General features: G+C 37.8%; 1 protein-coding gene across 1 annotated transcript in view; it reads right to left on the bottom strand.

Moving 5' to 3' along the window:
* sardh (sarcosine dehydrogenase) overlaps positions 1-14,594 on the bottom strand; it is a 249,311-nt gene that overhangs the window by 174,499 nt on the left and 60,218 nt on the right. Inside the window, exons 9-10 of the mRNA XM_039762751.1 lie at positions 6,149-6,235; positions 5,057-5,147 (exon numbers count right to left, since the gene is read on the bottom strand). Coding sequence (XP_039618685.1) covers positions 5,057-5,147; positions 6,149-6,235 — 178 coding nt within the window. The remainder of the gene's footprint in view (positions 1-5,056; positions 5,148-6,148; positions 6,236-14,594) is intronic.

Raw genomic sequence — 14,594 nt, 5'->3', positions numbered from 1 at the left:
TAAAATAATCATTTTTCATGGAAATTTTGGAGATATTTTTAACTAAAGTTCTTTATAAAAACTAGTGCATAGTATACAAATTTCACTTATGTGCTGCATGCATTAATATCTACAAAGTACGAAATTTGAGTGTCCATTCATCCATTCCTTGTGCCTATTTTGGTCAGTTTAGGGCACCTTATGAACAAGGACTTAACGTGAATGTAAAATACAGAGATCTAGAAAATATACAGTACACTGCTCAAAAAAATTAAGGGAAAACTTAAATCACACTTTAATGAATCTCAATGAATGAAATATTCAACTGGAAAATCTTTACTGAGTAATACTATGTAATTCGTTGAGAACAAGATGATGTACATCACACCGAAAATCAAAGTCAAAAATTGAAAGCACAGGCTGATCCAGCTTACGTGAATTTCAGCACAGCAACTCATAATGTGACTCAGCAGTGCGTATGGCCCTCACTGTATGCGTTCCTGACAATGGCTGGGCAAGCACCTGATGGTGTCTTGGGGGATATCCTCCTAGGTCTGGATCAGGGCATCAATGAGCTCCTCACTGTCCTGAGGAATTGACCTGCTCTAGGAGGAACCCAGTGCCCACTGCACTAGCTTAAGGTATGAAAATGGCCATGAGTAATTCATCCTGGTATCAAACAGCAGTCAGGGTATTGTTGCCAAGATGTGCCACTCCTGACTATTACTGACCCACTGATGAACCGGTCATGCTGGATGATGTTGCAAGCTGCAAAACATTCACCGAGGCATCTCCAGACTCCTCCTTGTCTGTTACATATGCTCAGTGTGAACCTTCTCTCATCTGTGAAGAGAACGGGATGCCATTTGTAGAGCTGGCAATTGTATATTTTCTGGCAAATACAAATCGAGCTGCACAGTGATGGGCTGTGAGCATAGGTCCCAATAGAGGACGTTGGGCCTTCATGCGACCCTCATGGAGTCCATTTCTGATAGTTTGATCAGTAGCATGAATATCAGTAGCAAGATAGTGGTCATATTGTAGGGCTCTGGCAGTGCTCCTCCTGTTCATCCTTGCACAAAGAAGCAAATACCAGTCCTGCTGCTGGGATGATGCCCTTTCATGGCCTTGACCAGCTCACCTTGTGTAATGGTCATCTCCTGGTATCTTCTCCATGCTCTTGAGACTGTGCTGGGAAACGTAGCAAACCATCTTGCGGCAGCACGTGTGGATGTGCCATCCTGGAGGAGTTGGACTACCTGTGCAACCAGAATCGGCTGCATGCTACCAGTAGTGACAAGGACACTAGCAAAATGCAAAATTAGAGAAGAATCAGTCAGAAAGCATAAGGAGAGAGCAACTGTCAGTGGTCACCATCTGCAAAACCATTCCCTTTTTGTGGGGTGTCTTGCTATTGCCTCTCCAGTGCACCTGTTGTCACTTTCATTTGCAGCAAAGAAGGTGAAGTTGATTCCCAATTGCTTATGCTTTCTAACTGGACAGACTGATATCCCTGAAGCTTAACTGACTTGGTGTTAGAATGATATGATTATGTGTTCCCTTCATTTTTTTCAAGAAGTTAAATATACGTTTCCAGTGAGAGTTGGACTCCACCAGGGCTGCCCTTTGTCACCGATTCTGTTCATAACTTTTATGGACAGAATTTCTAGGCGCAGCCAGGGTGTTGAACGGGTCCGGTTTGGTGGACTTAGGATTGGGTCACTGCTTTTTGCAAATGATGTTGTCCTGTTTGCTTCATCAGGCCGTGATCTTCAGCTGTCTCTGGAATGGTTCGCAGCTGAGTGTGAAGCGGCTGGGATGAGAATCAGCACCTCCAAATTCGAGACCATGGTCCTCAGCCAGAAAAGGGTGGAGTGCCCTCAAGTATCTCGGGGTCTTGTTCATGAGTGAGGGAATAATGGACCATGAGATCGACAGGCGGATCGGTGCGGCATCGGTCTGTCGTGGTGAAAAAAGAGCTGAGCCGTAAGGCAAAGCTCTCAATTTACTAGTCAATCTACGTTCCTACCCTCACCTATGGTCATGAGCTATGAGTAGTGACCGAAAGAACGAGATCGTGAATACAAGGGGCTGAAATGAGTTTTCTCCGCAGGGTGTCTGGGCTTTCCCTTAAATATAGGGTGAGAAGCTCAGTCATCCGGGAGGGGCTCAGAGAAGAGTCAGATGAGGTGGCTCGGGCATCTGATCACGATGCATCCTGGACGCCACCCTGGTAAGGTGTTCCGGGCATGTCCAACCCGGGAGGAGGCCCCGGGGAAGACCCAGGACACGCTGGAGGGACTATGTCTCCTGGCTGGCCTGGGAACGCCTTGGGATTCTCCCGGAAGAGCTGGAAGAAGTGGCCGGGGAGAGAGAAGTCTGGGCCTCTCTGCTTAAGCTGCTGCCCCCACGACCACGACCCCGGATAAGGGGAAGAAGATGGATGGATGGATGGATGGATGGATGGATGGATGGATGGATGGAAGTTAAATATTGAGAATATACAGTAGCAAAGGTTAACACAGTTGAGTAAATGCTTTCAAAATAGGATGGGCATGTAACAGTTATCCCTAATAAGAAGTAAAAGTAAAAAAATAGTGACTCCGTTCCTCAGTTTCATTTTTTGTTTCTTTTTTAAGAAAACATAATATAATGTTCTTAACTCACTTAAACAAATTACAGGCAACACATGGAGCCTTAGCCTATTCTAGCAGTTTAAAGATAGCAGAAATCAGCTTTTCAGGGGGCAAATGGTGTTTTTCCAAATACAGAGTGTAAAAAGCCACTGTTCCATATTACTACTCTCTTACATTAGTAGTAAATCCAGTTTTTATCTCTACATTCTCAAAACAGGGCATTTATTTGGGTTAAAAATTATATATGCAATTTAAACAGTAGATTTACACCACTAAAAACAAAAACTCAGTGAAGATACAAACTCCAAGGGCAAGTGAATAGTATGTAATAATAAAATATTAGTATGCCATTTTGTCAAATTGTTAATTAGGATCTGTATATTTATTTAAATAATAAAATACATTGCCCACAATGCCCACTGATATTTTGTGCAAAAGAATTCCCAATATCCACATACAGTCATATAACGCATTACTAAATTACACAATAACAGTGAAGTAAATAATATATTGTGGAACTGGCCCCAGAAACAGACAGGCGGACATCATTGTTTCACCCAACACACTCCTTTATTTACAATTATATTTACAATAAATGTTCAGTGCACGAACCCAGTGCCTCCAGCTACGATCCCCCAGTCCAGGCCTAACAGTCACAAATTGCCTTTCTGGCCGCCTCCACTCCTCTCTTCAAGCTCCGTCCTCTTCCACCCAACTCTTGCTGATGACGGAAGGGAGGTGGCCCCTTAAATACCAACCCGGATGGGCTCCAGCTGCTTCCCCGGCAATCCCCCGCAGACAAGCCCCCGTGTGGCGGAAGTGCCGGCTGCGCATCTGGAAGCCCTCCGAGTGTTCCCAGTCCTCTTCCCCCCAGCACTTCCAGGTGTGACGGAAGTGCTGAGGTCCACGGTTCTTCAGGCACCGGGGCACCACCTGGCAGTGGCCACAGGCCCCTACAGGGTTGGGCTTCCATGCCCTCTACCCATGGCCCCCAACACAACGAGGTCGGTCGCCCCCTCGTTGTCTGGAGGAGGCACAAGCCCTCCTCCAGTCCTCCTGGGCGTCCAGGCTGGGCTCCACCCCCATCGCATGCCACTATATATAATTAATTTTTAAAAACCATGCTTATATTAAGTAAAAAAGTGTACTAAAAAGTAAAACATAAGTCATACATCACTCGTAAAATAAAAGCGTGGGCGCTTTGCTAAGATCGTATTGATTGATGAAAAGCTTTTATTTTACAAGTGATGTATGATAGACTTATGTTTTACTTTTTAGTATACTTTTTAACTTAATATAAGCGTGGTTTTTAAAAAGTATTCTTTTATATATTTTTTTTTTTACTTTTTTGTCTTGGGTTTGTTTTAGTATAATTTTGTAATCGATATTTTAACACTTCCTTTAATATTTCAGTCCATTACTAGCGTCATCTATTGGTGAAATCTTTAACTATTCTTCATATGAAAATTTCATTTCTTAATTAACATGTATTAATTGCTCAATTAGTGAAAATGATTATTGATTCATGTATTGTCATCGGAAGTGAGTAAGTGTGCATAATTTCAAGTCATTTGAACAATAGGAAGTGGGTTAAATATAGATTTGTACCAGACAACAAACAGGTGACGTTAAAAGAACTGTGGTAAAAATAATAATAAGATTTTTAAAATATCTACATATCATTTATCTTGGCTAATCCAAATCTGAAGTAGTGTAAACTTCAATAATCCTATTCCCACAATGAACAGTATAAAATTAACTGTATCCTGACGAAATTTAGCTTCGTCATTTAGTCTGAAAATATGTATTCGGCCCTTATGAGAAACCACAGTCCCAGAGGAAAGTTAAACAAATTCAGGAGTGACATATAAACACCATAAAGGCAGTTCCTGAATCAGTGGTTGAACACAGGGTCTGGGTCATATTGGATCACATTTCATAAAAGGCATTAAAATATTTTTTGTTCCACAGACAAAATCTAAATTTTACCATAAGTAACATTTTATCTTCCACTTCTAAAAATAATAATCTATTAAGTGTTACTTAAAGCTAAATAGATCCAATTTCCACCCTTACACCCTTTCATTTAACTACCTAGTCAGAGGGAGATAATTGGAAATCTAATACTGATGTGACTAATGATTCATGACTTTTCGTAATAATGACACACAGGATTACAAAGATAAGATTATGGTATTTAGTATACAGTATATCCATTTCAACAAAAATGAGATAAAACGTTAAAGATAATTAATGTTTTACCTTTTACGGGTACAACCAATGAAATCTTCATGCTAGCATTCATTTAAATATCAAAACCACTTATTTTTATTAAAAGAGACACATAAATGTCAAAATATCACAGGTTTAGGCGGTGAAAAGCACAATTTATTGCAAATCACTTCCACAGTAGGCCAAGTGAAAGTGAAGGATTTCCTTACCTAATGTCATATCCATACATGTCCTTCTCTGGACGGCCATGGATTATCCAGTGGGCAAGTTCCTTGCCACATCCACCCCCAAGCATCATACCTTATGGGAAAAAAATATTGTGACACAAAAGAAAAGTGGAAGATTGCATGTAAATAAAAATATTAAAATCTATATTAAAAAATAATGCATTGATATTTTACTTCGTGCTCAACAACAGCAAATTATAAATTCTCAATATATAAATACGGCATTCTATACTCAAGACAAAATAGCATTTATTCCAAACTGATAAATTTGCATTTACACATCAATATAAAATTTGCAGTAAGATTGAAATGACGTTGCCCTTGAAACACATGACGTATTTTGTAATCTTTCATATTTTCTGTTAACAAAGAGAAAGTCCAGAACTATATCAACACAAACAAGGCCAGAAGAGAGAATGGCAACACAATGGAACTAAAATAACCCAGAAGGAACAGTGATAAGTGGTAAGAAGATGGTGCTTAGATGGAACGACAAGCAGGCAAACCTGCCAGAGAGACTGCTAAAGACACCCAGCATCGAGATTAAATTGCTTTTTGGTACTTATTTCATAGAGATAAATCCCTCCCTGTGTGAAGTGTAAATTAAGGAGTGAAGTGGGAATGGAAATTCAGAAGCCAACATATTGGATTTAAAACTTTATTATTAAACAGTCATTTAACAGTCTCCTACTTCCTCCCACAGGCCAGAAGATTTCAACCAACTAGAACAACTCCAAGTCACCTCAGGAGTATCGATCGAAGGAGAGAACTCTTGATGCAGCATTGTAAACAATACACACACATTAAATGGGGTGTGCACCAGTTCCTGAATTCTTTGTTAAACATTTTTGTGTTCACACACACACACACACCCCCCTGAACACACATACTATACATACATTTCAAGAAAGAGACAATTTAAATTATAAATTCACAAGCCAATTTCTAATGGCAGCTGACACAAACAGGAACTTTTCTTTTTCATATTTCTTAAAAAATACTCTGTTAGCACAGTTGACACTGACAAATTAATTATTCTTAGATGCAACCAATCATTTCTTAGATAAAATGTACCTGCACTGTTGAATCCACAGCCCAGAAAGAACCCACGCACTTCTGGAGCCTCGCCCATTAAAGGTTTATGGTCAGCAGTGAAGGATTCTGGGGAAATGAAATGCAGAGATTGTTATGTGAATATAAATGAAAAGAAAATCACTGGCAATTTTAACACAATTACAACTTACATAAGCAGACATTTTGACCGTTATGTTTAAAAGAGCATATGTACTTTTGTAAAAATGTAAGGAAACTCAAATTGCAAGTAAAGTTCATAATATAATAACTCAATCAAACACAAAACCAAAAAGCAAAATGAAAGTGAAAGTGAAAGGATTTGTACATTAAACTGAAAAGCCTTACATTTTAAGGGTAATACGAGTGGGAACAGCTAGGGTCTCCACAATACAATGCTACTCTAATACTTGAAATAAGATTTATTTTATGTTTTAAAATATATTAAGTACAGTATTATGATTTGATTCTGTGACATACTGCAGCTAATTTGATTTTTTATTTGACTGTAATTAAAGTTTAAATGATATCCCTATAGGCTAAAAATCCATCTGTTACACCTTTAGAGAAAACCTTTATTTCACCCATTATATTTGTTATTTTTAATTGTAGACGTAGGTTTCAAATTCTCACATCAGGTATCTCCGCAGTCTGTTGTTTGCACCCTGGAGTTGACTTTATGGACAATCGTCATTATTTGAGCTACATAACCACTAATCTTAACCATAGTGTAACCAGGTGTACCTCTGGAGGTCTGCATTTAGATTCTATTGGTGTCCATTGGAGTCAGTTCCACCTACTTGAAGATCCAGACTGCAGAGATGTATACTTGAATATCTCTGCAATCTCCAAATTAAATTGGAGATCATTCATTTATAATACACACATGGTCGAGTAATCATTCACATTTATTCTAAGTGAGCTCTTATGTTTGTAGGGCTGTTGACCAAAAACTGTCAATAGAATGGCTCATATTTAAAATGCTGTTTAAATATCCAGTTTACATATATGTATATATTATTTCTGGAATGACGGTACATGCATGTACCTAATATTTACCTTCAATTTATTAATGATGAATTGCAACAAAAATATTTTAGTGACCCAACAAATCTTACACCTACTCTACTGTATACCCTGCTCTGAAACAACAAGATTGCATCTTAGTAGTGCAGTGCCTGATACAAACACACTTTAATTTATTTAGCAGCCAGTTATTGAAATAACTTAAAGGCAAAGCACCAATTCCATTAATGAATCTAACTAAACAAATGGTTCAACACTGCTTGCAACTTTCTATTATGAGTAAATCCCAAAAATGAAAATGGTGCACCAAATGCGTAAATTGACCTGATGCAGTATTTATGTCTCTGCACCCTCATAAATGTCTAACAAAAAGCATTTTACCCCTATAGATGACATCTTGTTAATTTTATCACAGCTTTAGAATATACCTGAGCTGAAATCACTTGTTAATTCTGGCCACGGTACTCACTGCATTCTGCTTCTATTTCATTTGCCCTATCCTAACCAACAAACCTTAACCTGTGTAGATTGGTATCATCACATCCTCAACACTGACACTTAACATAGGCACCCCATGGGATGGGGTCTTGAGTCTCCTTCTGTTCTTCATGTTCACCTATCACTGTGTGGACAAGCAAAGGTTCAACTACAATATTAAATTTGCAGTAGGCACAACTATCATAGGCCTGACCACTAACAAACATGAGACAGTTTACAGAGAAAACATATACCTGCTGACTCAACAGTGCCTAGAAAACAATCTCACCCTTAATGCCAGCAAAACTTCTGGTAGCAAAGGACAGGCCACACTGCCATCTGCACTGGAGGGAATACAGTTGAGCATCTTAAATTTCTTGGAGTGATTATCACCAATGAACATAAGTGAGCACAACCCAGTTTGTGTTTACTAGTGCTACTATTTACTTAGGTGCCTGAGGAAACCTTGCATTTCTCCACCTGCTTTAATTCAATTCTACATGTGTGCAGTAGAGTCCACATCTACGCTCTGCTATGGTACCTGCTCGTCTCAAAATAGAAAAGCCCTGCAGAGGGTGAAGTCGTCAAAGAATATTCCCAGAATCCAGCTATTATCTCTTTAGGATATATACAACATATCTGCCTTAGAAAGTCAAAAAGGATAATTAAAGAACAGCCATCATACACAGTCGCTTTCTCGTTTCTTCCTTCTGGCAAATGGTACAGGAATAATGATAGATAGATAGATAGATAGATAGATAGATAGATAGATAGATAGATAGATAGATAGATAGATAGATAGATAGATAGATAGATAGATATTAAATTTTATATTAATATTAAATTAAATAGTAATAAAAATGAAAAAAATAAAAATAAAATTAATGTTAGCAAAACAAAATGGCACTAGTACCAGGTACAGTTTCTTTTTACAGATCATACGGCTACTAAACAGCTAATCATAACAGCTAGTATTGTAGCATAACACTATATAATGATGCATGTGTGCACATACAGAGCATCAACAAGCATAAACAAGGCTCTAATCCAGCGGTTCCCAAACTCGGTCCTGGGGACCCACTGTGGCTGCAGGTTTTTGTTCCAACCAGATTCACAATCGGTGATAATAATCGATAACAACTGATCTCATTTAATTAGCTGGTCTTTTTTACTCATTCATACATTCAGAAAAACAGAACAGTTTTTACATTTATAAGATATTTAGAAATATTTCTATTTTTTCTAAAGCTATAAAAGGCTTAAATCTCTTTTGTTGTTTTCCTATTATTTTCTCCTTTTCACGTGTAGTTTGCTCCCTTCATTTAACCCTAATAGTGACAATTAACAACCAGCACAGCAGACACCCAGGAGGATAAAAGCAGCAATGACTTCAGTGTCAGAACTGCTAATTACTAAATAATCAATTAAATAACCAGAACACCTGGAAAAGCAGAATGAAAACAAGGCTGAAAATACTGTTAACGACTTAAAAAAAATTCATATTCCCCATATAACTATTATATTTTAATAAAAATTTACCAAACTTTGTTTGTAATTTCTACATTGACAGAGTCCAATGAAAACCAGAACTTGGCTAGAACAAAAACTTGCAGCCACAGTGGGTCCCCAGGACCGAGTTTGGGAAGTACTGCTCTAATAGGATAAGACAGTTGCCCCAAATGCCTGAGGGATTGTGCATTTCACTTCCCTATTCTCTTTCAACCATGGACCAGAGGACAAGCCCCAAGACAGACATGGACGTTACTTCCTGTTTGACTATACAGTATATACAATATGTTGCATTCTGGGTATACTTTTTTCTTTCTTTATGTGTTTTTGCTTATATTGTATTATATTCAACTGTGCTGAAAAGACATGCAAGTGAGAATTTTATTTCACTAGGTATACTATGAGTTTTGTATTCATATATTTTATATATTTTTATAATATACAGTACATTTAACAGGAGCGCCACAGGAGACTGTACTTTCTCCGGTCCTGTTCAGCCTATATACATCGGACTTCCAATACAACTCGGAGTCCTGCCACGTGCAAAAGATCACTGACAATACTGCCATCGTGGGCTGCATCAGGAGTGGGCAGGAGAAGGAGTATAGGAACCTAATCAAGGACTTTGTTATATGGTGTGACTCAAACCACCTACAACTGAACACCAGCAAAACCAAGGAGCTGGTGGTGGATTTTAGGAGGCCCAGGCCCCTCATGGACCCCGTGATCATCAGAGGTGACTGTGTGCAGAGGGTGCAGACCTATAAATACCTGGGAGTGCAGCTGGATGACAAATTGGACTGGACTGCCAACACTGATGCTCTGTGCAAAAGAGAACAGAGCCAACTATACTTCCTTAGAAGGCTGGCGTCCTTCAACATCTGCAAAAAGATGCTGCAGATGTTCTATCAGACGGTTGTGGCGAGCACCCTCTTCTACGCGGTGGTGTGCTGGGGAGGCAACATAAAGAAGAGGTACGCCCCACACCTGGACAAACTGGTGAGGAAGGCAGGCTCTATTGTAGGCATGCAGCTTGTCAGTTTGACATCCGTGGCAGAGCGATGGGCGCTGAGCAGGCTCCTGTCAATCATGTAGAATCCACTGCATCCACTGAACAGTATCATCTCCAGACAGAGGAGCAGCTTCAGTGACAGACTGTTGTCAATGTCCTGCTCCACTGACAGACTGAGGAGGTCGTTCCTCCCCCACACTATGCGACTCTAATTCCACCTGGGGGTAGGTAAACATTAACATTATACAAAGTTATTGTCTGTTTTACCTGCATTTTTATCACTCTTTAATTTAATATTGTTTTTTATCAGTATGCTGCTGCTGCAGTATGTGAATTTCCCCTTGGGATTAATAAAGCATAATGCAATAATGCAGAAGCTACCTTTAGATCTTGATGAAACACAGCAGATGACTCACACTGATCCAGTGCATCACAGCCAGCTCTCATCATTCTGGTGTACAGAACATGTATACAATTTAACCTTTGTTAAGGTTCTTTGGTTTAATAACTTTAGAGTGCACCAATTTATCTAAATTACTGAGTTATCCTTCCAGGTTGACTAATGGACTAAAATTTGAACTCCCCGACTTTTATTCAGGTGTACTCTGTTTTCATCTTCTTTAGTGTGTTGATCCAAATTGCTTTAACCACTCAAACAATTAAACTTAAATGCAGCCGTTGAGGAGCTGTCATATCTACTACATAAAAGAACATTTTTCATCAATCTGGTGTTAAAATATTTTCAGAGTGCTGTGGACATCTATTTAAACTTGCTTGCATATTTTCAAAAGGTACTTTGTGAGATATATTTTTGATGGGAGATGGTAGCATACTATATAGTAAATAGTCTGGTGCAGAGCTCTTTGCTTTTTTAATTTTTGTCCTTGAAAAATGTACTTGTAGATGTAATGTAGATGTAAAATAGTGATTACTACCTACTGAATCTAACCCAATTAAATCAGGTCTGCTAAATGTAAATCTGCCTAACATTGGCCCATACCAACAAAAGCCTGCATGCTGGTTCTAGAGGCACAGTGGGGATAATTGACTTTCACAATAAATAAAAGGAAAAAAAAATAATAATTTTTTCAGTCAGGATCCTTTTAATGTAACATAAAGCTTTGGAAAAAGCATAGCCAGGCATATTTTAATAGGATACTATGTGAGTAATAAGATCTAAAAAGATCCCACTCCACAAACCAAGAAAAATGACTTTCAATCTGTCAGATAGCTTCATAATATTTGGTTGATTTTGTTTTTTAATGTTGACCTTGCTGTGTAAATTGGGGTAAAGACTTTTCAGATTAGAAGATATCATAATCAGGTGTTCAGAATGTCAGAATCCACAGGTTTTATACTTGGCTTGGTGTTTCTATTGGTTCTGCATCACCCTTAACACTACTTGGTAATTTATTTAATGTGTCTATGGTCCTTTGTGTAAAGAAAAACTTTTATTGTAACAAGTTTCCCACCATGACCTCATGTTCTTGTTGAAGAATGTATTTTAATGTAACAGCTGAGATCCAAAGTATAACTTTGCTTCATAATCTTAAACCCTCAATCACATCTTAATCTCAATTTGCTTACACTAAAAGGTTCAGCTAATTCAATCTCTCATCATAGCTTATTCCTCTTACTTCCAAAATCAGCCTAGTCGCTCTCCTCTGGAGTATCCATAGTGCTGCTACATATTTTTTGTAATATGGAGACCAGTGCTATACAAAGCAACAACAAAAACATTTATTTATAGAGCACATTTTCATACAAGAAAAAATGTAGCTCAAAGTGCTTTACAAAATGAAGAATAGAAAAATAGAAGACATAATAAAAAATAAAAATAAGTCAACATTAATTAACATAGAATAAGTAAGGTCCGATGGCCAGGGTGGACAGAAAAAACAAAAAAAACTCCAGATGGCTGGAGAAAAAAAAAATAAATAAAATCTGCAGGGATTCCAGACCAAGAGACCGCCCAGTCCCCACTGGGCAATCTACCTAACATAAATGAAAAAGTCCTCTTTGTATTTAGGGTTCTCATGGAATTACTACAGATGAGGCGTTAAGAGTGCATTACATCATTTAACCATAACCTTCCTTGACTTGTACTAATCACATTACAATCACATAACCTAACATCCTATTAGCCTTCTTGATTTCTTCTGTATACTGTCTTGATGTAAATGGTGATTAGTCCACTATGACCCCTAGGTGCTTAAACTATGGTGCACTTTCTAGTTTAACCCTCCCATAGTGTATTCAAATCTAACATATTCTACTTCTAATAATAATAATAATGATAAGTATTATTATATGATAATGAAACACACACAATGCAACCTTTGTCTTCTCATAATTACTTAATATGAACCAGCAGATCTGCTGCACTGTTTCACTAGTTGTCAAAACTCAAAAGAATCTGAATCTTCTTCCTAGTCTATGAGAAACTATTGGTATACCTTCAATTCTGTTTCCTCTTCTGAAATACTATTTTTTTACTGATACTATGTGAAGTATTAGTTTACTCTGCACTTATTGCACCCAACACCCATACTAAACGTGAGGCTGGACGCCATATTCTCTCTTACGTTGTTGTAAAACGTATAGTTTGAATGCCTTGCCCTCTACATTTCTCCCTCTTTTGCAGGACAAATACAGTATTTTAGATTTATTTTCATGATATGGATATTATGTGATGAGATGACATATAAGGTTTTGCGGTGTCGAGGCCCCAGCAGAAAATGTGATACTTGCTTTCAATATACTTCATGATAGTAGACTCAAATTTTTTTGAATTTCAGTACTATTCATTTTAGCAGCAAGAGGCATAAAACAGAATACTTGAAACTACATAAGAAGAGAACATTTTGGCCACATTTTTAATAAACTAAGAAGCTATGCCTTCTCTGTACATTTTTATAGATTTTATGTAAAGAAATTTGAACTAAGGCTTAAGTTAATGTGAAAAAATTCCTCCCATGTGGTTTAAGAACATATTCTGATATTTGTTCTTTGTGCATTAACTTATTAGACACAGATTCATCATTACAGTCTCTGAGTCTCAATCTATAAAACCTTACAAAGATATGGCTTAAAAATGGTTAAAAATTGGTACCTATTAAAATCAACATATGTTGAACTGCAATAAAATATTTATGTTTTTTTCCTCATACAATGCTAATATAATAGTGACGCAGGATCTACACTTAATAAATATTAAATGTTACTTAACAAACATTTTAGACTAGATCTGCTGTATTGCCTGTGATCATTTCTTTGTTATTTGCAAAGAATACATCCGTCTATTTTCTGAACCTACTTAATGTATTTTTAGAATGAAAATGATTGGAGGCCTTCCCAGGAGCCCTGGGTGCAAGGTAAAACCAACCACAAATGACATGCCCAATGAAGAACACCCTGAGACTAGGTCACTTTAGAATCACCAAACAACTTTAAACGCACCTTTGGGATCTGAGGGAAAACACATAAAAAGAATTTATACCATACCCCAGACAAAGAAACAGCAAGGCAGTTTCCATGAGCTGTGCCACCATGCTGCCCATCAATATTAGAATTTAATTTACCTGGACAGTAACTTCAGCATACCCAGTCTTTAACATTAAGATTTCATTTCACATAGCCACCAAATTTAAAGATTTTTCCCAGTTAGTTCCTTTCACAATTAAATCACCGATTATCCCCTTAAGAGTAATATACTAGTACAAACTTCAAAAAACAATGTGTGCTGCAAGCACAAGTGCAACAATAATTTACTGGATCAATAGCTTCAAAGCATAAACATCTCAAAGTAAACATTCAGCTTTGTTTGCAGGAATGAATCACACTTGTTAGTGATTCCTATATAGTAACCGTGGAACCAGTGTGACAGATTTTCTACCTTTTAAGAGTACAGTAGGATGTATTTATAGCATAATATTCTCAAATCTACTTGGTTGTGGGGTCTGGTAAGCACCGGGCACAAGGGAGGAACCAGTCCTAAACAGGAGTTAAGTCCATCATAGGACACACATATACATACTCATTGGGATAAATAAGAATTCTAGCAATGGATGCTGGATCTGCAAGGCATAAGTGTTAACCACTGTGCTGCCAGCTCCAAAACTGTTACAGTTGTGCTTGAAAGTTTGTGAACCCTTAGAATTTTCTATATTTCTGCATAAATATGACCTAAAATATCATGAGATTTTCACTCATCTCCTAAAAGTAGATAAGAAGAAACCAGTTAAACAAATGAGACAAAAATATTATACTTGGTCATTTACTTATTAAGGAAAATGATCGAATATGACATATTTGTGAGTGGCAAAAGTATGTGAACCTTTGCTTTCAGTATCTGGTGGGAACCCCCTTTGCAGCAATAACTGCAACTAAACATTTCCAGTAACTTTTGGTCATTCCTGCACACCG

This window comes from Polypterus senegalus, chromosome 9, assembly GCF_016835505.1.
Source record: "Polypterus senegalus isolate Bchr_013 chromosome 9, ASM1683550v1, whole genome shotgun sequence".
NCBI classification, from domain to species: Eukaryota; Metazoa; Chordata; class Cladistia; order Polypteriformes; family Polypteridae; genus Polypterus; species Polypterus senegalus.
Note: the sequence above shows the minus strand (reverse complement) of the source record. Positions and strands in the feature narration are given on the sequence as shown.